Genomic DNA, 23,125 nt, shown 5'->3' with positions numbered 1-23,125 from the left:
AAAATATGTAATTCCTATCTCCAGGAATAAGAACCAGAGATTCAGCAGGCAATAGACATCCTATGATTCAGGTATAATGCAGAGAATTACTATATATATATATAAAATATTTCTATGTAAACCCCAGACATCTTAAGATCTTATAGTTCAGTAAAACTGCTGCCAATGTCTTCTCTTGGCTTAACAATGCAGCTAATAGTTTGGAAACAAAGACTACAAGGTCTCATTAGGCAGCAAGACACGTAAACTAAACTTTTGGCAGATAGAGCAGTACAGATATGATATAGATCCATGATCACACAACACAGTCAGAAACTTTATTAGTTTCCTCTACAAGAGCTAGTAATATCTTTTTAACAGCAATCTCACGTCATCTGAGAGGCCAAACAGATCCATGGAAGGAAGATGAAAATTAAATACTTAAATTAATCAAAAGGCACTACGACACCACCTAGAACTTTCTACCACGGTGGTAGTGGGCTAAGGAAGATTAAGCTACAGAGAAATAATCTTGTGTCAATGTTACAGAATACACAGCAAGAAGTGAGGTTTACTTTCCAGAAGACAATGGTACAGTGATCATTTGGGCCCAAGAAGATTATTTGGCCAGGAAAAGGTCAGATGGTTGAAGGTCAAGTCAAATGGAAAAAGAAACAGATACAAAAGACTCTAAGTGACAATCCCCAAGCAGAGGGTGATGGGTCAGGATTTTTCTTCCTAAGAAGCATCTGTTGTACTGTGTGCACTGCCTTCCATCAGCCCAACCCCCGCAGCAGCCTGCCTTACAGGGGCTCACCAACCAGAGATGAGTTCTGGGCTGCCTAAGGCTCTTGTAATTTAGAGAACTTGTCATGTGTTGTGTGTGGGGGCGGGGGTAGGGGGAGATTGGGTTGGCTTTGTTGCTAGTAGTTCTGAACTAAGGAAACCCTGAAACGTTCACATGTAGTCTGAGCTTCCCCAATCACATTCAAACACCCCCACACAACACCCTTCAAAGCCTGAAAACCTGCAGCAGCTGAGCTGTAGTTAAAGCTGCAAGGCTCACAAAACCAAGAAGCCAGAATGAGACAATATGGGTAAAAAATCTGAGCAATTAGTCTCAATCTGTTTTTCCCTAATTTTGGAGAAACTAAAATATACCTGACATGGGATGTAGAAAGCTACTAGAGTAAGCTGAGTCTTCTGCTGAATATTTTATCAAATACCAAGGGAAAACAAGGGGTGGGGTTCACTTTATTTTTTAAAAGCCTCTGAAGTTATTCTATTATAAAGGGACATGGCTGAAAAGGTAGGAAACAGATTCCCCATTGTGAGTTCTCCTGATGGCTTCTGCAAGGATCATGGAGATGTCAATCACCTAGACAGGCAAGAAAAGCACTGGGTTAGTATAATATAGACAGAGACAACTGGCCAATTTGCAGAGAATGATGAGCAGCTTAATGAGAGTCCTTCCTTGTAAGATGGCTGCACTGTGATGTTTCCCGTTGTGCACCCAGCTATTCTACGTAACATTTTAAATAACACCATATAGGATAGTCGACACGCTAATGGAGGAGAAATTCTGAGTCAGACTCACCAAGATGGTGGTGAGTTGGCATTTAAAATTCTTAGGAATGAAGAAAACATATATTTAAGTGGAAAAAAATCCTTAATAACATCGACCCTCCAATTTTACATATTTTACAAAGCTAACGGATTACTGTACACATTTTTCATTAAGTAAAGGCCTTATATTTTAGTGTAATGACATCTAAACTTGAGTATCTAACAATTACTTAGAGAATTACTTTCAAGTAGTGGCTCCAGGATCTCTGGTTTTGTAGGTCTTGGATAGAGCAAAGGGATTTGCATTTTTTAACAAGAACATAAGGTAATGAGGCTGTTTCCAAAGCAACTTTGAGAAACACTTGAGTTCTAAGGAGTGTACCTTCAGTTTAAAGGTTTCACATTATGTCTGCAAGAGCTAATAGTTAAGCGTGACACACACAGATATTATAAAGTATGGACTTGCAAATTTGAGTGAGCATCATCTGGGCGATGCCTGTTAAAATGTAGACTCCTGGGCTCCAACCTCTAGAGATTCTGAGGTCCAGCCATCTAAGTCTTTAAGTACACGATTTTTTACTTTTAGATCACAGACCCTGATAAGGAACTAAACCCTTAAGAGCAAAGCAAGAAATCTTCTGGTAATTCAACATATGAAACCACCTCATGAATGCTTAGTGCAATTTTGCTTTGCAAGAATCTCACCCTCACCTGTATTTTGGAGCAATGCTTCATCTTATCCTCCTGAGGTATGGTATTGGTGACAACTACTGCTTCAAAGCATGCGTTGTTAATGCGAGAAATGGCGGGGCCAGAAAAGATTCCATGAGTCAAAATAGCATAAACTCTGGTGGCTCCAGCTGAGAGAAGCCTAGAGGAAAAAGCAGAGTTGACTTGGATTACTTACTTGTTACTACAGAATCTGAGTTAGGAAGAAGTGCATTAGTTAGCTTGGCTGCCCTACCACAGACTGGGTAGCTTAAACAGAATTTTATTTCTCACAGTTCTGGAGGCTGCGAAGTCTAAGATCAAGGTGGAAGCAAGGCAGGCTTCATTCTGAGGCCTCTTCTCTTGGCTTGTTGGCAGCTACCATCTCTCTACGTGTTCATGTGACCACTTTTTATCTCTCTGTGCATATACATGCATGGCTGATGTAAGCTCTCTGGTCTCTTCTTCTAAGGCACTAATCCTATCATTAAGGACCCCACCCTCATGACCTCATCTAAACCTAAGTACCTCCCAAAGGTCTCATCTCCAAATGCCAACATGCTGCGGGGTAGGGCATCAATGTATAAGTTTTAGGGGGCCACAATTCAGTGCATAACAAGGAGAGAGAACTGGACTAAGAGCTTATCTGAATAGGTCTGGCTTTGTGTAAAAGGACCGTGGCAGACTATTACACTCAACAAAATCCATCTTGTCTTTCTGGGCACACAGCTGGACTACATTTCCTAGCCTCCTCCCCGCCCTGAATAGTTAGGTGTTGCCGTGCGACTTAATTCTGGTTTAATTCTGGCTATCAAAATGTGAGCAGATACAATGTACACCACACTTCTTGGCTGAGCTTACAAAAATCTTCCATGGGTGATTGATTCTCCATGCTCTTTTCCCTTTCTGGATGGCCAAAATGAAAATGAAAATGTCTGAAAGTAATCTTAGAAGCCACATGTTAAAGATGCAGTGACATAAGACTCAGAGAGGAATAGTCACAATGGAGTGCACCATAAATGAGAAAGAAACTGTATCATGTTAAGCCACCGATATTTCAGGGAGTTGAGCTGTTATAGTAATTAGCATTACCTTACTAATATAAGAACAAAAAGAATTGTATAAATGTATACTCCAGGATCCAAATCAGGGCTCATTCAGCACACAAATATGTTTTTAGTACCCATTACATGCCAGGCCCTGAGCAAGGCACACTCAGAGGTTAAAAAAGATTTATGAGAAACAATGCTGTCCGTAGTGGTTTAGACTGTGAGCAATGGGGAGCCACTTAAAGTTTTAAAGGTGAGGAATGAAGTGTTAAAGGTGAGGAATGATGGGATCTAGCCTTAGGTTTTAGGAAGATTTCCAAGTGAGAAGGCAATGTGAAAGATGGACTGGGGAGGTAAGAGACTGGTGACTGGTAGCAGAGAGAACAGAGGGAAGGCAATTTAGAACAGTGTGAGAGATGAGAAGTAATATGAATGAAGTAGCAGCTAAAATAGACGATCAAGAGGTGAGACTAGGATTTCCCGCTCAGGTAAAATATAAATATGAGAATATATTTCTCTCTGCTCAGGTCTATGGATTTCTACCTTAACTTGTTTTTTAAAACAACTATCAAAAGTAGAGTATTCAAAGTGATGAAAATATTTTGGAAATACAGCGGTAACAGTTGAATAACACTGCAAATGTAACTAATGCCATTGAATTGTACACTTAAAATGGTTAAAATGGCCAATTTTATGCTATACATAATTTAGTACTATAAAGAGTACTCATCAACTTACACATATTGCAATTCAAGCCTAGGGTGACAAAAAACTCCTAAAGCTAGTTATCATACCCTCGATTCAGTTCCAAAAAGAATCAGCAAGATTAAGGCATTCAGATAGCAGTCAGCTTTTTTCTTCTAACCACCAGCCCGCATCACTGCTCAGCACTCACTTGTCAGCTGCATGGCAGATTGTGCCACAAGTATCAGCCATGTCATCCACTAGAATGGCCACCCGATCCTTCACGTCTCCCACCAGCACCATGCGGTCCACTTCATTGGCCTTCTTCCGTTCTTTGTGAATCAAGGCAAAGTCCACATTCAACCGGTCTGCGATGGAAGTCACTCTGCAAAATAAGATGTTCCTAGATTAAAAACCTAGGGTGTATTAGTTCCTAAACAAAATAGATGGATTAAATAATGGGCTTGTTTTCTGGGGGAGAATACTCCTTGAAACCAAACAGTTCCCAGAGCTGGAAGAAAGCAACTACAATTTATTGACATTACAAACTAGGTTTTATAGACTAATGCCTCCTTATCTTAAGAGCAATTTCCATAAATTACGATTCATTCTAGGTTACAGGAGGGGATAGACAGATGCCCTCACCAGTTCTAGGAAGCAGTATAATGCTAAGGTGCGTACACTGAATGAATTGGCAGCAGAAGCGGTGAGAGAAAAGACTCAGTTAACTAATATCAGGAGTGCAGACTGTCCTAATTTGACATGAGGATGTGATGAGAAGTGGACCTGAACCTGGCAGGAGAGGAGCAGTACCCAGCCTGTTCTAATGCTCATGCCTGGATGCCAAGCTTGGGAGTTCCTTTAATGCCTGTTAGAAAGGAAGTTATACCAATTAACCAGGCAAACTGGGCATGCCATTGTACAGCCAAAGTATCTCCAAATCAAAACAGTTTTTGTGAGTTTTTTTTTCCAATTATAAGATAATAGAAAGACTAGAAGGTGAGATAGAAGACAAACTTGTCTGGTGGCAAAATACTGTTATCATTCATTCAAACAGAAATTCATATAGTGTAAATGACTGTGCTGTCCCATTGGCATGTACGACCATACTCCACTGTGCCATCCTCATTATGTGTAATGAGACCTGTGCTTTGGGCTTTATTTTTTAGTGTACTGATCCAACCAGAGCGTTCTGTCCTATTTCCCTTCTGACACTGGTCACATATCTGAGTTTGCGCTAGATAGAGGAGAACCTGCGACCATATAATAGAGACCACAGCAAGGTTTGAACTACAACCTAGGTGACATTTGTACCCTGATCTAAATGAGCCACACCCCGTCCTCTCCATTACTGCTTCATGGGCATATATCATCTAGAGTAACCAATCTACTTGGAATGTATGAATAAATCTGAGATAAATACATGATTATTTCGAGCATCCCAAACTATCCATACTTAATGTCCAACAAACTTAGTGACTGCAGAAAAAGCATAAAGGGCTACGAAAAGTCACTTCCCATGCCCTTGAGAGGAAAACTATGTGCAAGTCACAACTGCACCGGGATCTCTCCCTACTCCAAAATTCCTGCCAAAACAGAAGTGATAGCTACTAATTTTGAAAATTCTATCACTAAGAAAATTAAAAAACAAAAAAAATACATGTAGTAATAAGTCATCTATTAAAGGTGGTTTTTCTGTACCCAACTTTGGAAAGAAAATCCCGCTTGATTATTTATTTCATATGTGACTATTTTCTAAGTCCCATGGCTAGTTGTGAAAATAATGCACAAGTTAAAACAAGTATGACAATTACCATTAGGGGGTGTTTTTTAGGCTGTCTCTAGTATTACAGATGGTAACTGGTGGTTACACGAGCCTGACAAAGCCATATATCTGTCTGGATAATCAAATTCAAGTTCTCAGCTTATCAGTACTGTTGAAATTACTGAAATAAAGAGGTTGTTGAGAAATAGTCATTGAAGATTTGAATGGCTTTTAGAGAGATCTGAATTAGCTTTTCCTAATCATCTGTGTTTGGTAGCTCTTCGTTCCATTTCCACAACATGAAGAGAGTATGTCACACTTTTGAATGCATTATTAATGCATGATCCACTGAGGAAATAAAAAGCTGTTAGTCGGCACCACGTGAGCTATAAAGAACCGCGACTGGTAATCCGTGGCAGTTCGTTTAAAATGTTAAGGTCTTGGCTTTAAATAAAATTACCACGCTTTATTTTCCTTCCTGCTTAATACTTTAATCCAAAGGATCAAAATGGTCTAACCAACAACAGCGTTAAGAGGTGTGTAAAAGCTTGCTTGTCCACTATTATCATGTGGTTTGACAGCAGGTGCCACTCATTAGAAAACCAAATTTCCTCCCTTCCCCGATCGGTTTCCAGCAGTGTTACTAGCCTTGCAGCGCCAAGTTACCAAGAGGTTATAGTCAGGTCCACAATACCAAACTATTCAGGGTCCCCCTATTGCTGTCTTGTCTTTCAGGTGGGGACTGGGGCCAGAAAAAGCGGGGCCAGCTACTGGCACATCCATGGTGAAGTACTTAAAAAGTATCAGTCACTTGGATAGAAAGACATCACTTTCTGACAACTGTCTGAAAGATTTTCCCAGTACATTGAGAATAATATGAATTTCAGCCATACCTTTTAGCACCCCCAGCATCAGGTGAGACAATGGTGCAGTTCCTCCACTCAGAGATGTTCTCCCTTATCCACTTCAGGACAGCTGGCTCTGCATATAAATTGTCCACAGGGATATCAAAAAAGCCCTGTAGAAAGGAGCTGGGTCAGTTTTGCTTTGTGTTCCTTCTCTTCCACTTATAAATGATTAACGCAAAGAGAATGGTGACTTGCCCAAAGAATAGCTTACTGCAACATTCAGACTGATTAAAAGGCATGCCCAGTGTGGGAGATTATAAAAACAGCCTCCTGGAATTCAGACTGTGCAAGAGAGCCCAGCCACAACAGGCAAAGCCAGCTCTCGGTGACCCACAACTGACCCTAGGCACATGAGTGAACCCTTGGAAAAAATAGCCAAGTTCAGCAAAAGCTAACTGGTAAACCAGTTAGAGATGCTATGATACATAAATTTAATGGAAAGTACTTATAATAAATGGTCACAGAGAGTAAATAGAAGTCAGATCTGTGCTCTAATTCTAGTTGCTACAGATTAGTTGTGTTTCTCAACTGATTTGTTCCTCTTCTACAAAATGGGTTTAATCACCTGTCCTATGTACCTCAGTGGACTGCCATAAGGTTCCAATGATAATGATTTAACAAATCTCTTTAAAGTGTATAAATATAAGGTGGTATTCAGCTCCCCTTACTTCGAGTTTATGCTAGAAAGTAGGTTCCAATATCTGTGACTCTAAACTTAATGATAACAATAACAGCTCCCATTTATTTGGTTCCTGTCATGCGCCAGGCATACTATGAATTTAATCTTAATACTCGCAAAGCGGTGTATATTCAGAGAAGTTAAATTATCTGCTCACAGTTACAAAGCTAGCCAAGTGTCAGAGCCAGTATTCAAACTAGGTCTGATCCAAAGCCTCCACTCTTCCCAGGATACAAAACTGTCTCCTTTTCCAATCACCCTAAATGACTAAGATCATGAACTGAGCTTAAAGTGAGGATGTTTAAAATGTTGTCAATGTCTAGTTCATTAGAGCTGTACTTGGGCAGTTTTTTGCTTCAGCATTCAATCCTCTCCCCTCCCCTTTTCTAACCCCTGAAAATCTCTAAGCTAATGTTCAGCTTCCACTGTTACCTGAATTTGAGAAGCATGCAAGTCCATGGTGATAATATGATCTGCGCCTGCTACGGAGAGCATATTTGCAACTAGCTTGGCTGAGATTGGAGCACGGCTCTAAATGGAGGAGAGAAAAAAAAACAAAAACAAATAGTCAATTTGAGAAACAATTCGTTTGCTCAATAAGCATCTATTTATTGAGTACCTACTATGTTTAAGGCACTGTGCTACTAGGAAATTCAAAAAAAGTGACATGACCATTGACTGAGTAGATCACAATCTAGCATAAATATTAAGTGGAACATCACTTTTCAAACTCAGGATATGTACTTCATAAAAGAAAATACCTTTCTACCTTTCATTTTCTTAATTTAATATACATATTTTCAGCCTATTCAAGTGTTTCCAAAGCTCAGTTTAAATTAGGCAGGCTTAAAAAATCTTTTTCGAAAGAATTTTATTGAAATCTCTTTTCACACATATATAGTCAAACCTGTATAACATCTAGCATGTCAAAATTTAAAGACATGGAATTTATTTACACCACTGCCTTACTCATCTGGAGGTCAACCTTCCAGCAACCTCAACCTCCTTAAATAACAGGTAAACATAGCTGCTGCACTATAAAATGCCCTTTTTCTATACTCTTGGAATAAAAATATCTGGCCTTCTCCTAGGCATTGTATGTAAAATTTGGGCACTGATTACAATAGACAACAGACCTGCAAAGTTTTATGTATATGCCTATCCTCTAATATATATCAGATAAATTAGGGGAGGGGGTGTGCGTGTACAAAGAGATCGAGTACTCATGTAACAGATTTCCAAGTTTTATGAAGAGGTCATAACTATAACTGCAAGATGGTCCCAGAAGTTCTATCATAGTTTCAAAAATATTCTACTCCATAGGAGCTGGTGCTTAGTCTTACTCATACAATTAAAAAACAGCAGTGAGCTAACAGAAAGTTATATATGTATGACCAGAATAAAATATACAGACTACAAATGTGTTGCTTTATACCAATCACATATCACTTGAAGATTCAATAATGTCTAAGAGAATGTGACAAAAAAAAAAATAATACCTTCTAAATATATATTTGATGATTAAGGAATCTTTTGGAACTTTGGCCAAGTGCTTATGCTTCTACTGATTTAAAAAAAAAAATTAAAGGAAATTCTGCTCCTACCTTATCCTTCTTATCCTGCCGGGCATAAGGGAAACATGGGATGACTGCAGTAACCCGGCTGGCTGAAGCAATCTTGCAGGCATTAATCATGATCAAAAGCTCCATGAGATTGTCGTTAATTTCTCCACAGCCACTCTGAACGATGTAGACATCCTCTCCACGTACGCTTTCGCCAATTTCCACACTACAACCAGGAAAGGAAAGATGACAAAAACAATAGATTTTAAAGTACTATAATTCTACAGACAGTAAGGTTTAAAAACCATAGTTTCCCTACTGATATGTTGCTAATGGGTTACAGCTGCATGTGGATCTTGATACCCTCACTTCAGCAGATCTTCTAGAGCAGGGGTCCACAACCCTGGGGCTGTGGACTGGTAGTGGTCTGTGGTCAGTTAGGAATCAGGCCGCACAGCAGGAGGTGAGCCGCAGGCAAGTGAGGGAAGCTTCATCCGCATTTGCAGCTGCTCCCCAGCTGCTAGCATCACCATCTCAGCTCCACCTCAGATCATCAGGTATTAGATTCTCATAGTAGCACTGGTCCCTGGTGCTAAAAAGTTTGGGGACCACTGTCCTGGAGGAGCTCTTGTACGAGAAGCAGTTCATTGCCTCAGTTTACTCCAATGCACTATATAAATATTACCTAAATTACATGGGACATGAAAAAGATTGGCTAAAGTATTCACAAATATTTGAACCATAATTTCAGTTGGTAGGCTATATCTCATTTCAGGCACTTGACATGTGAATGCGAATTTGATACAGCATCTGTGACTGTCACAATCCATATAACAAAAGTAGAAAGATCATAAAAAGAACAAATGAGATCATGATGGCCAGTTCACTCAACATATTAAATGTTCTTACACAAGTCACTGTGCTAGGTGCCAGGGATACAATGGAGAATAAGACAGATGTAGCCCTTGACTTCATTCTACGCTAAGTGTACTCTGGTCCAATAAGAAAGTCTTGCAAGCTGATAAAGGCGATACTTATTATTTAATACTTATTCCTTTACCATCTAAATAATGATGGAAAGGATCCTACTTTTATAAAGAATGGTTAATTTATATTGTAAAAGAAAAATAGCAGCAAATGGTGAAAAAAATCAAACCACAAACTAATTAGAACAGGGAAGCTGAGATTCCTGGTAGCCAGAACAAAGGAAGAAAACACATTAGTTTGACATATCTGGAGATAAACTTTCAAGCACTGAATTCGACAAGTATTTTATGTTAAACATGCATTATTTGCTTAAATCAGTAATGGAAGTTCCTACATCAAGAAACTAGAAAGTTGGAATATAAAACCAAAAGTAAACAGGAAGAAAATAACCATAAGAGCAGAAATCAATGAAATTGAATATAGTAAAACAATGGAGAAAAACCAATGAAACAAAAAGGTGGTTCTTGGGGGAAAGGGAATCAATAAAATTGATAAACCTCTAGGAAGGCTGACCTAAAACAGCTTCAATGGAGAATTCTACCACAGTTAAATAATTAACACAAAATTTGCACAATCTTTTCCAGAAAACAGATGATGAGGAATTATTTTCCAACTTATTTTATGAGGCCAGTATTATCCAGATACCAAACCAGAGAAAGGTAATATAAAAACTACAAAGCGGGAGGAGGAGAAAGGTGTGTGTGGTTACAACAGGGCAACAGGAAGGATCCTTGCAACAGAATAGTTCTGTATCTTGACTGCATCAATGCCAATATCCTGGTTGTTGCATTATGCTACAGTTTTGCAAGAAAATTGTAGTGTGGAAAAATTATGCTTTGGAACTTTGGGAAAACTGGGTAATGGGTACACAGGATCTCTGTATTATTTATTACAACTGCATGTGAATTTATAATTCACACTCCTCTCACTACCTGGAATGTTCTTCCTAAATCTAACTCATTCATTTCTCAGGTCTCCAATAAAAATATCTTCCCTGACCATCTTAAGGTACTTTCCTGAGATATTATAAGATTATAAGTGAGTTAAAAAATACCAAGCAATTGCACTATATGGACTTTATTTGCATATAAAGTCAAGCAAACTGTAAAAGAAACACATTTATGAAACAGGAAAATTTGAACACTGGCTAGTTATTTTGATATTAAGAGATTAGTTAATATTTTTAGGCAAGAAAATGGTATTGTGGCTACTGAAATGTATATAGGCGATATAATATCTAGGTTTGCTGCAAAATAATTCAATTGGTGGGGGGGGTGTATTGAGCTGGAATAATAGATGAAATAACATTAGCCAAAACTTGCTAACTATTGGACTGGGTGATGGGTACATGGGAGGTAGGGTGGACGGGTGGGATCATTACACTATTCTACTTCTCTATGCTTGGAATGTTCTATAATAAAATTAAATAAAGTGACTCTCTCATCACCCTAGTTATTCCCCTAGAACATTTACACAATTTCTTATCACCTTATTTTTTATGCACTTGTTTGTCTCCTTCACCAGAATGCAAGCTCCATGAAGGCAGGAACCAGATTTATAATGCTCATCTGTATCCCCAGCAAGGGAGTGTCACTATGACACAAAGGATGAATGAATGAATACGCCTCAGGATTACTTACGCTGCCTCTTGGGTCCACTCACTTTAGACAGAATACGAACCTTCTCCAGGCTTATTCACTGTGAAAATTTAGAAGCTTGACTTTTTAATTTATGAAACTTATTGGGGTGACACTGGTTAATAAAATCCAATAGGTTTCGAGTTTACAATTCAATAATACATCACATGTATATTGCACTGTGTTCACCATTCAAAGGTAAATGTCCTTCCGTCACCAAATATTTGATGCCTTTTACCCCAATCTACCTCCCCCCTCCCCAATGGTAACCACTAATCTACTATCCATGTCCATGAGTCTGTCATGTTTGTTACTTTGTTTTATATCTCACATACGTAAAATCATATAGTTCTCAACTTTTTTTGACTGACATTTCGCTTAGCATGATAATCTCAATATCCATCAATGTTGTCACAAATGGAAAGATTTCATATTTCCTTATGGCTGAGTAATATTCCATTGTATACATGTACCACAGCTTCTTTATCCAATCATCTATCAATGGACACTTTGGTTGTTTCCATGTCTTGGCCACTGTGAACAATGCAGCTATGAATATCGGGGTGCATATATCTTTGCAGATAAATGTTTTCAATTTTGGGGGTAAATACCCAGAAGAGGGAATGGTGAGTCATATGGTAATTCTATTCTGGGTTTTTTCGGGAACTTCCATACTGTTTTCCATAGTAACTGCCAATTTACATTCCCACCAGCAGTATCTGAGGGTTCCTTTTTCCCCACGACCTCTCTAACACTTTTTATTACTTGTCCTGTTGATGACAACCATTGTAATAGGTTTGAGGTGGTATCTCATTGTGGTTTTGATGTGCATTTCCCTATAGCTAGTGAGGTTGAGCATCTTTTCATATGTCTGCTGGTCACTTGTATGTCTTCTTGGGAGAAGTGTCTGTTCAGGTCCTCTGCCCATTTTTAATTGGATTGTTTGCTTTTTATTGTTGAATTGTATGAGTTCTTTGTATATTCTGGATATTAGGCCCTTATAAGAGGCACTGTTTGCAAATAACTATCTTCTCCTACTCGGATGGTTGCCTCTTTGTCTTAATGGTTTCTTTTGCTATGCAGAAGCTTTTTAGTTTAATACAGTCCCATTCATTTATTTGTGCTTTTACTTCCCTTGCCTCTGAAGTAATATTCATAAAATCTTCTCTAAATACAAGGTCCATGAGTTTAGTATCTATGTTTTCTTCCATGTAATTTATTGTTTCAGGTCTTCTATTCAGGTCTTTGAGCCATTCTGAGTTAATTTTGGTGTATGGTAATAGACAGCAGTCTACTTTCCTTCTTTGCATATGACTTTCCAATTTTCCAAGTACCATTTGTCGAAGAGGCTTTCTGTTCTCCATTGTATGTTTTTGGCTCCTTTGTCGAAAATTATTTGCTCATATATATGGGGGTTTATTTCTGGACTCTAAATTCCATTCCATTGATTTGTGCGTCTGCTTTTCTGCCAATCCCATGCTTTTTTTTTTTTTTTTTTTTTACTGTCACTTTGTAGTACAATTTGAAGTCGGGCAGAGTGATAACTCTGGCCTTGCTTTTTTCCTCAGTATTGCTTTGGCTGTTTGGGGTCGTTTGTACTTCCATGCAAATCTGATTTTTTTTGGTTCTAGTTCTTTAAAGAATGTCAATGGGATTTTGATGGGGATTGCATTAAATCTGTATAATGCTTTAGGTGATAAGGTCATTTTAATTATGTTGACTCTCCAATCCAAAATCATGAAATATCTTTCCATTTTTTTTTTTTGTTTTCGATTTCTTTTAATAATGTCTTATAGTTTTCAGTGTATAGGTCTTTCACATGCTTTGTTAGGTTTATTCCTAGGCATTTTATTCTTTTTGCTGAAATTGCAAAAGGTATTTTTCATTTTTTCCCTGAAAATTCACTGTTAAGAGCATAGGAATGGTATGGATTTTCGTACATTGATTCTGTATCCTGAAACAGTGCTGTGTTTATTATTTCTAATAGCTTTTTAGTGGAATCTTTAGGTTTTTATAGAGAATTATGTCATCTGCAAAAAGTGACAATATGACTTCTTCATTCCCTATTTGGATGCCTTTTATTTCTCTCTTGCCTGACTGCTCCAGCTAGGAATTACAATACTATGTTGAATAATAGTGGTGATAGTGGACAGCCTTGTCTTATTCTTGATTTTGGAAGGTTTTTAGTTTTTCACCATTAAGTATGATATTACCTGAGGGTTTGTCGTATATGGGCTTTTTATGTTGAGATACTTTCCTTCATTATCCATTTTATTAAGTGTTTTAATCACAAATGGATGCTGTATCTTGTCAAATGCGTTTGCTGTATCTATTGATATGATTTTTATCCTTTATTTTATGTGGTGTATCACATTAATTGATTTGCATATGTTAAACAATCCCTATGCCCCTGGGATGAAGCCTACATGGTGCATAATCTTTTTAATGTGTTGTTGTATCCAATTTGCTAGTGTTTTTGCATCTGTATGAGATATTGGTCTATAGATTTCTTTTGTGTGTATGAGCTTTACCAGGTTTTGAGAATTCTTTGTCATTAATTTTTGACAATTTTAATGTGTTGTGGAGAAGACCTTTTCGGGCTCAGATAATTAGGTGTTCTGTTTGCTTCTTGGATTTGAGGATCCAGTTCTTTTCCTTAGGTGAAAAAGTCTCGTCAACTATTTGAATATACTCTCTGTTCCCTGCCACCTCTCTTCTCCTTCTGGTATACCCGTTATTCTTATATTGCTTTTTCTGGTAGTGTCAGACAGTTCCTGTAGAGTTCTTTCATTTTTTTTCTCACTCTCAAGTCTTCTTCCATCTGCGTCATTTCTAGATTTCTGTCTTTGATATCACTAACTCTCTCCTCCATCTGGTCAGCTCTATTTTCTAAGCTTGCTATTTTATTCTTCATCTCTTTTAATGAGTTCATCTCCTGAAGTTCTATTTGGTTCTTTCTTAAAGTTTCAGTCTCCTTTGTAAAGTACTCCTGTTATTCGTTGATTTTGTTTCTAAGTTCTTTGAACTGTAGATCAGAATTTTCTTGCATCTCGAGTTTTTTTTTTTTTCCCCCAGAAGTGCAATCTTGAATTCTGTCATTTAAATCATATAATTCTGTATCTTGAAGCTTATTTTCTGGAAATTTTCCATCTTCTTTCTCAGTTGCCTTGTCATCTTGTTTGTTCATAGTGTTTGATGGATTATTTCTTCATCTAGGCATTAAAGGGAATGCACTGTTTTTTTTTTGTTTTTCCTTTTGAAAGAAAGTTTATTATATAGTGATCTCTCTTCAGCAGGGTGATGTTTTTCTTTTGCTTTCCAGTAGGTGGTGCCCAAGCTTCCTGTACTGCTCAAGCTTGCTGGATCTCTGCTTTGAGGTTAAAAATGCCCTTTATTCTCTAGGGAAATGTGTCTCTGTGACCAGTTAGCCTTGGTTCCAGGGCTCCACCCTCGTGAGAGAATGTGAAGGGCAATGGGGGTCCAAGCCTCTAAAAAGGCCCTGAAGTCCTGGTACTGTCCCAACAATCGGATGCAATGCTCTGCTGCTTCCTTCCGAATCAGTCTAACTGGGTGGGGGTGGGTGTACTGGGAGAGGCCAGTGGTATATGTGGCTATTTTCCTTCCCGTAATGTGACCCTCAAGCTTCAGCTGCCTTGCTTCTATATCTCCACACATCACTGGGACCGGCTGCAGTGTGTGTTTCACCTATGGTTGCTACAGATTCCCCTGAGGCTCCATACTAGCTCTGGGAGGGTACAGGGGGAGGGGGGCGAGGGAGGGCGCCCTCTGGGATGGTGGGGGGGAGGCATCCAGGGTCTGTGATTCAGCTTTCCGTCTGGCAATGGCGGTTGCTAAGACACAGCTGTCACCCCTCCGTGCTTGCTTTCTGTCCTGCTCTCTTCCCCGATCACTGGGCTGATCACTCAGGCAGGACTATTCAGGGCTTCAAAGAACCAAAAATCACTGCATAATTCCGCCTTACCCCTTGTCCTGCTGGGAGCTCTGGGCTGCACTACACAGTGCCTGTCTTTGATCTCTCTCTCTTTCCATCTCACTATCTCATGCGATTGGCCCACCTTCAAATGCTCTGATGCTCAGATCTCTCGGATGTGCTTGGATGCAGGTTGGGTGTGATTTCTTGTGTTGTAGGTATTCAGCTTGTTGTCATTTTAAGGAGAAAGATCAGGAGAGATTCCTCATGCTGCTATGCTTCTGACGTCACCCCGATAGAAGACTGACTTTTTATAGTCCCTCACAAAGTAACTTGCTTTACACTAGAGGCAAGTGGCTCCAACATGTTTCTTCAAAAGGTGTTGACAAATACCTTTTATATTCAGCTGATAGATATTTAATTTTGGGTAGAGCAACAACTCGATATGCCCAACAGGATGTGACAGCTATAAAGAATTTTATGGTGGGATCCTGAAATAGTGATACTGAGCAACATAATGAAAAATATAGCAATTTTGTGGATCCAGCTGAACCAATATCTATTAACACCAAGATCAGCCTTAAGAAAGAACTGAATCTATCAGCAATGTCTACTATGCCAAATACCAATATTACTTTCTGAAGACATTCTTCAAAATTCAAATGGACTGGCAGCAGGGAGCCAGGGAGGGCTTTCTGGAGGAGCAACTTGCACGTTTCCCAAAGTGTTGGTTCTAGAATGGCATTGTCCAGTATGGGAGTCACTGACCTCATGTGGTTATTGAGCACATGAAATATGGCTAGTGTGACTGAGGAACTGAAATGAGATGTGCTCTAAGTGTAAAATACACCTTTTTTTGGAGGATCTAATTGGATTTAATTAAATGATTCATGAATCGGGCAGCATCCTTTCTAGCAGCTAGAAGGGCGCTTCCTAAAATACACACCTTATTGTGAACACAGTATATATAAAAGGAAAACTATCTCAATTTTCATATTGATGACATGTTAAAATGTAATATTTTGGATATATTAGGATAAGTATATTATTTAAAAAAACCAAAACAAATAGAAAAGACTAAATAACACCTCCTGGAGGTGAGCATATTCTGCAAGGTACTCATTGTGTTAGGCCCAATTAAGAGGCAGTGATAGTTTAGAGGGAATTCTCCAGATCTCCTTTACTAACATACCCCATTCCTTGGAGAGATTCCAAGACAATATATATAAAGGATGGGCTAATTAACTATTCTAAAGCTTTCTTATTATCAAGTAAGACCAGTAAACAACCTACTTACACCATGGTGGCTTATCCGTCTTTACAAATGCCTCAACTATCAGAGTCAATATAAAAAAACACACAAAATTCCTTACATTGTCCATTATGTTATTCAATACAATTACTTAAGGGTCCCACCCATAAAATCTTAGAATTATGTGCCTGTTAGTTTCTAAAGAGTTTTATGAAAATAAAAACTACATAATCCATTACATATGTCTTTATCCCTTTGGCTACCAGAAAACCAAGATATGTAAAGTAACGCTAAACTTCAGTAATCGTTTTATATAAAAATCTTGGCACAATTGCTATAGTCCTTTGTTCTATAAGGCTTCTAATGTATCAGAACCTTTTGTATGTTGACTAGCATGAAACACTTCAAATCCTTTCTTGAAAGCAGGTAAGGTATTAATTATAAAATATCACTGCCAACTTAAGTATCAGAGAGCATTTGCTAACTACATATCTTTAATAGAGGTGATTCCTTTATATTCCAACATAAGGTTTGAAAAATAATTCTTAAAAAATCACCAGCTCACCACCCAACACAGTCACTAGTACCATTTTTTGTGTTATTACATCACCTGATGATAATCAATCAATGGTTCAGCCATTTCCCAAAGCCAAACTTAAGACTAAAACATCCCCTCAAGCACAGAAGGATGTTATGACCAGGAATGCATGTAATAACTTGAAAAAGTTATTGAAGTATATTCAAAATAAAGTGGTGCAAGTAAACTAGGACACTGCCTTGTTTTACTGTGCATAATTCTAATTTCACTAATCAAAACCAATCTCTCCCTCCGTAAGTATTATAAGGTACGGACTTTCACGAAGCCTTAAAAAGTCCATGAACTACACTCGGATTATACAGATTGGGCAATAAACAGTTCAATGAATCCTCAAAAACTCTTAGTAATATTCTTATGGATTCCTCTAAGCCTAAAAGATATGTTAGACAGTGATTGATGGTACAACAGTTGTGCCTAAAACCTGTTTGCGCTTAACATAATCAGGTGGACAGACTTTGTTTAGCAATTTAAAAAACACAGACCTTGTGCTCTCCCTCTAGCTAACGAGGTGTTCTCCAAATGGCTTTGTCCATCCAATGAAAAAACTAGCTTTCCTTTACCCTTCCTTTAGCATCAGGCATAAGTTTATCCAATGAACACAGACAGTTAAGAAACACAAAAAGTAAAGTGAGTCTAAAAGGCAAGGGGTATTCTTAAGAAAATCTCAAGAACTTAGACAGGAATGTTGGCATGTGCAAAATATATGTGATTAACTAACCAAAAGATATAGGTCTTAGGAAAATCCTAGGCAACCAAAATTAATTTTCCTCCTCTCAGCCTATCCAGAGCAACCAAATAAACCAAAGTTTGAAGAGAATCAAGTCAAAAATTTTAGTATATTCAAGTTTTAAAAACCAGATGAGCTACTGAATCAGCAAAAAAATTTAAAGAACAATAATACCCAGAGTTTTGCAAATTAACCTCCTTCTTTTATAAAATGGAGATAGTAAGAGTAACCCCTCAGAGCAGTGTTGCAAGGATTAAATATATGCATATAAAGTGCTTAGCATCTGAACCAACACATCTTAATCATACACTATACATTATTATTAATATTGTTATTACTGATGGTGAGAGTGGAAATTGGTTCAACTTTTCTGGAGGACAATTTGGCAATAGGTATTCAAAAGCCTAAAAATGGTACATACCCTCCAACCAGTAATTCCCTTTCTAGGGATTTATCCTAATATTCAGAAATAGGGAGCATTTGAGATCTTGCTCCCGGACATATGTCATCAGTTTGACCCAAGTAAACTCTTATAAAATTCTCTGAAAAAGAAGGAAAAAAATCAGAAATGGTCAAAGATTTATGTTCAGGGTTTTCATATTAAATGCATTAGATCAAAAATTGGAAATATCTATTAATAAGGACTTGGTTATCTAAGATTACAGTATAATCATAAGATAAACTATACTGTTTAAAAGCTGTTTCAAACCAAGTAGACTAAATATTAAGAAGAGAAACTAGTCAAAATATATTGCTAAATGAAGAAAGCTATAAACAACATGTCTTACATTTTTGAAAAAGTATATAAGCACACACAGAAACAACTGGACGGTCATACATCAAAATGTGAACTTTGTCTGGGGTGGTGAAATTTTGGGGGATGTTTTTTTTTCCCCTTGACCTCTTCTATACTTTCCATATTTTCTGCAATACCATCACCACCCTATCTTACCAACATTTCTGCATTTATTGTATTGGACAAGGCTCTAAGAACCTCAGTCCTATCTCAGTCCTATCCTAATCCTCACAATAACTCTAGAGGTAGATACTTTACAGATGAGATTAATGAGGCAAAGAAAGACTGAGGATTCAAATCTAGGTTGAGTCCAGAGCCTGTTTTTAACCCCTCTTAACTATTTGTGTGTGTGAGATACACCACCTATATGTGTTTGTTTCCTAAATAACTGGACAGCAAAGGATGATCCTGACTTCTAAAGAAATGCCAGTCTGCTCAGGAGAGCATCAACCTGAGATTCTGCCAAATTGTAGCAAATAGCAAAACTGTCTCATTTGAGGATGGGCTCTGCAGTTCCCCATCTGATGAACTACAGCACCCATGGAGCTGCCCTGTCCATGACCTTTGAGATCCCAAGAGTCATACCAGGCAGCAGTTACCATTTCTGCAGTGCAGAAATGCCCAAGGTTGGTGGGGGGAAGCTTCATAGGCAACATATTCCATTATGTTCACTGAGGATTTCAGAACATCTAAGGAACCAAAAAGCTAATTGATTAAGCCAGAAACAAGGAAACCTAACCAGTCAGGAATTTTCCACATTGGGCTTAATCTTATCCAATGTTTCCAATCATGTTACTGTCTAGTTGTTTAAAAATGAAATCAGCCTAATATCTCAGAAATAAATTGGGATTGCTGATGAATTCAGATAAATCAATCAGTAGAAAACTAGGTTGTTCTCTCCCTCCCCTCTTCCAATATAGCCTCGGGTTCTGATGTTTTATTATGCAGAAGGTGATGAGTTAACATGAGGAAAAATAAAGTATTTGGATTTTTCTAGAAGCACAGGAAAAGGATTTAATAACCACAGTTCTCTAAGGGGCTCAAGAACAAAATACCCCTCTAAATGAAAATCAGTCATGTCTCCTAGCTATATTGTCACTTGCAAAGTATGGTCCTGTTTTGTCTTCTTTATTACAGCCTATAAATCATAATGGTGCGGTCGAAGCTAAAAAACGGTGGCTTGGCTAGCCTCTTTTGACTAAGGTATTGCCTGGTTACGGATGGCATCAGTGTTTGCACTGTCATTTGCATCACAACCAATGGCACAATAATCGAGCATTCAGAAGGAAATTGCCCACAACAGATGAGTGCTTTTATCAGCGGGGTCTAAAAATTATAATGGGAGTTACACTTTGGTAATAAATCTAAAGAAAGAAAAATAGAAATAAAGGCACTTAGAAAACATGTTCAAAGCAATCTTATTTAACTGATCATTAGGTCTGGTGTAAACTTTCCCATTAAGAGATGACTGTAAGATTGCGGATACTGCTGATTTGATCAACAGGGTCACAACAAAACACAAGGTAGGCCTATCAGAGCCAGAAGATTCTACATTTAGTTGGGAGGGGTACTGAAAGGTTCAGATAACCAAGTTATTTCTAAGATGGCCTGAAGGTGCAGGAGATGGGTGGAAGTGGGGGGAGGGAGCAAGTTTACTTAGCAAAGTAATGAAAAAAATTCGAGTTGCAACACACTATGTGATCCAGGTCTTCCCTCTATCATCTTTCCTGAAATATCTTAACATTCAAAATCGTTTCCTAAATTTCCCACCCAGCGCCAAGAGAAGTAGACAAGTTCAGGACAGACTTTGCTAAAAAATATGCTTTTATCAGTAGCTGCATGGGGGAAGGTCAAGGATTCCAGGATTAAGGGTTCCTAAGATTTTACCGATGGCTTAAGCTGAGATGCCGGCAATCAGGATGCTGAGTTAATGCATCAGTACCTGATCACCTAGATTTAACAAAAAGAAGTATGACGCTGAGTCTAGGATTCTAAAGATGTGAAAAGCCAACCCTTGCGAATCTAAGGACGTGCTCAGTAATACTTTTGGCGCCCTCAGTACATGTTAATTTCCCTCAACGCTAAATTCAACACAATTAAAAATGAAAAGCTGCTTCTTAGATTCTAGAAGAAACATCATGAGGGCTCAGTGCGCAGTACGTTCTCCCACGCTGGTCCAAGAGCTGAAGCGGCACCTGTCCAGCCTGGGTGGCTCAACAGTGAAGCGACAAAGCCACGTGTCCCCACAGCCGAGGCTAAAGCGTCGCTCCCCTCCTGCCGCTCTTAGACAGCCACTATCCCTAGAATGGATCCTCTAACCCTTGCTTTCAAACCCAGCAGCTTCTCCTCATGCTCCATCTTGACTCCAACCCATAGCACGGTGGGAACCAATGTGACCCTCCCGCGAGAGGTAAAATAACGGAAAGAGCCCATAGAGCACGCTCGCCACCCGGTCCCTCAGAACTCACGCGGGCGGCCCCTTCCCTCTTCCCTCTGTCTCCTAAGCGTCGCCCCCGCCGCCCCGGCAGGTGAGGCCGGTTGGGGTCCCAGCTTCGCCCTTACCAGGTCTCCTGGTTGCTGAATTTCTTAGTCACCACCTTGCCTAGTTCCAGGCCCAGGCGGTCAGCAATTTTCTGGGATAAGTCCTGGTGGGAGCTGCCGCTGAAGATTTTGATATTCGGCATCTTTGCCAAGTACCCTAATCGCCCTTTGCTCAGCTATCACTGCTGCTGCCGAGACCCAAACCGAAGTCGGCCCAGAGACTCAGTATTAGCCACTTCGCGTTGCTATTCCGCCATCTTACATTCCCGCCCGGCGCGCGGCTCTAAATTGCTCAGCGCCAAGGAGGCGGGGCCAGCAAGGAAGTCCACACCCCGCTGCCCCGATTAGCTGAGCGGCAGCGAAGGGCAGGTCCTCGCTGTAGCCCCGCCCGCCTTCAGCTCTCTCTGGTATTGGCTGGAAGCCATGAAGCGGGCGAGGCTAATAGCCCCGCCGCCTGTAGCTGTGTAGTCTAGGAGAGCTCGCTCGCTAAAGAGCGCGTAGACGATCCGCGCTTGACTACGGGTGGGGGGATGCTGATGACGTGAACGGCCAGATTGTTCCGCAAGCGGGAAGTCAACTAAGCTTTTTTTTTTTTTTTTTTGCCTTCAGCACCAGAAACTAAGTCTAGCTCTGGTTTACAGTTTCTTTTAAGAAAATCTGTTTATCAGGATGGCAGCCACAGTTCACCAGAATGAAGGGGAGATTAGTGAACATGAGTTTGCCTGTTTCTGAACATGAATGATTTTTATCTCTGTATAAAGACAGGGCCGAATTAAAGCAGGTTTTCATCACAGAGAGACACTCATACACAGCACAGACGCAACCAAAGGTTTGTTTGCCCTTTGCAACTGGATAGTGTCGACTGCCTGGATGGCAAATCCCAAGGGGAAAATGACGGCACACTACCTGAATCATCCAGACACTGCAAGAGAAAGCTGTGTTTTATTTCTGACGCTGGGACCAAGTATGTTCAAACAAGTGACGGAGTATGGATTTTCCAAAGTATCTGGGCAATAAAGGTATTTATCTAACCCTTGGAAAGGAAGGAAAATCTAGTATACTTAAGGGACTTTATATAAAGAGCCCCGAATGAATCAGAAAACCTGGTTTTTAGTCCTATCTGCCTCATGTGAGCCTTAGCATCATCTGCATATTGCTAATGTGGCCATTTACACTGTGCCTTATTATTTTTGTGATGATACTTGCTAATTGGACCAAAGAGAGCTTTTATTCTTATACCACATTTTCATTATGTATATTCCAATCATGAGTTAGAAGAGAAAAATACAATTTTAAAATCAAAAATCATACAAGTTTAGAATCATACAATTTTAGTTATGAGAACGATAGTGCTCATAATTACAAACTTTAAAAAACAGAAGGGACTTCAGAAATCATCTGGTCTACCAGCTGCATTTTACATATGGTGAAACTGAGACCCAGAAATGTGAAGGGATTTGTCCAAGTGGCAAAGGCGGAAAGTACTCAAAGCGGCATCCTATACTTCTCTTCCTGCCATTTTCAATGGTGTCAGTGGAGGACCTTTCTTTCTGAACTTTTGTCATACTTTTACGACTTCAGAAATTAATGTAAGCCCAGATGTATAGGAATAGTTGGAGAAGTAAGTAAAAACTGAAAGGCAGAATATTAGTAGTTCTCCATCACAGTTCATTCGTCGAATATTTACTTAGTGCTTTATTCCATACAAGGCAGTGAGCTAGGCATGGAGGGGACTATAAAGTATTTTTCCCCAAGG

General features: G+C 39.1%; 1 protein-coding gene across 1 annotated transcript; it reads right to left on the bottom strand.

Moving 5' to 3' along the window:
- Positions 1 to 290: 290 nt before the first annotated feature.
- PRPS1 (phosphoribosyl pyrophosphate synthetase 1) lies at positions 291 to 21,719 on the bottom strand. Its single transcript, XM_011366046.2, has 7 exons — positions 21,391 to 21,719; positions 8,943 to 9,126; positions 7,771 to 7,869; positions 6,645 to 6,769; positions 4,198 to 4,371; positions 2,257 to 2,416; positions 291 to 1,357 (listed from the first exon to the last, which is right to left on the bottom strand). The coding sequence occupies exons 1-7, from the start codon at positions 21,510 to 21,512 to the stop codon at positions 1,265 to 1,267; spliced, it is 957 nt and encodes a 318-aa protein (XP_011364348.1). The 5' UTR covers positions 21,513 to 21,719; the 3' UTR covers positions 291 to 1,264.
- Positions 21,720 to 23,125: the final 1,406 nt, after the last annotated feature.

This window comes from Pteropus vampyrus, unplaced genomic scaffold (genome assembly GCF_000151845.1).
Source record: "Pteropus vampyrus isolate Shadow unplaced genomic scaffold, Pvam_2.0 Scaffold120, whole genome shotgun sequence".
Classification (NCBI taxonomy): Eukaryota; Metazoa; Chordata; class Mammalia; order Chiroptera; family Pteropodidae; genus Pteropus; species Pteropus vampyrus.
Note: the sequence above shows the minus strand (reverse complement) of the source record. Positions and strands in the feature narration are given on the sequence as shown.

What these genes read in the sequence shown, in the direction of transcription:
- PRPS1 (XM_011366046.2), bottom strand. Translation starts at nt 21,512, where the DNA reads ATGCCGAATATCAAAATCTTCAGCGGCAGCTCCCACCAGGACTTATCC. An exon ending in GGCAGGATAAGAAGGATAAG is followed by an intron (nt 7,870 to 8,942) that starts GTAGGAGCAGAA and finishes TCCTCCATTTAG; the next exon opens with AGCCGTGCTCCAATCTCAGC. An exon ending in AGCATTGCTCCAAAATACAG is followed by an intron (nt 1,358 to 2,256) that starts GTGAGGGTGAGA and finishes TTGCCTGTCTAG; the next exon opens with GTGATTGACATCTCCATGAT.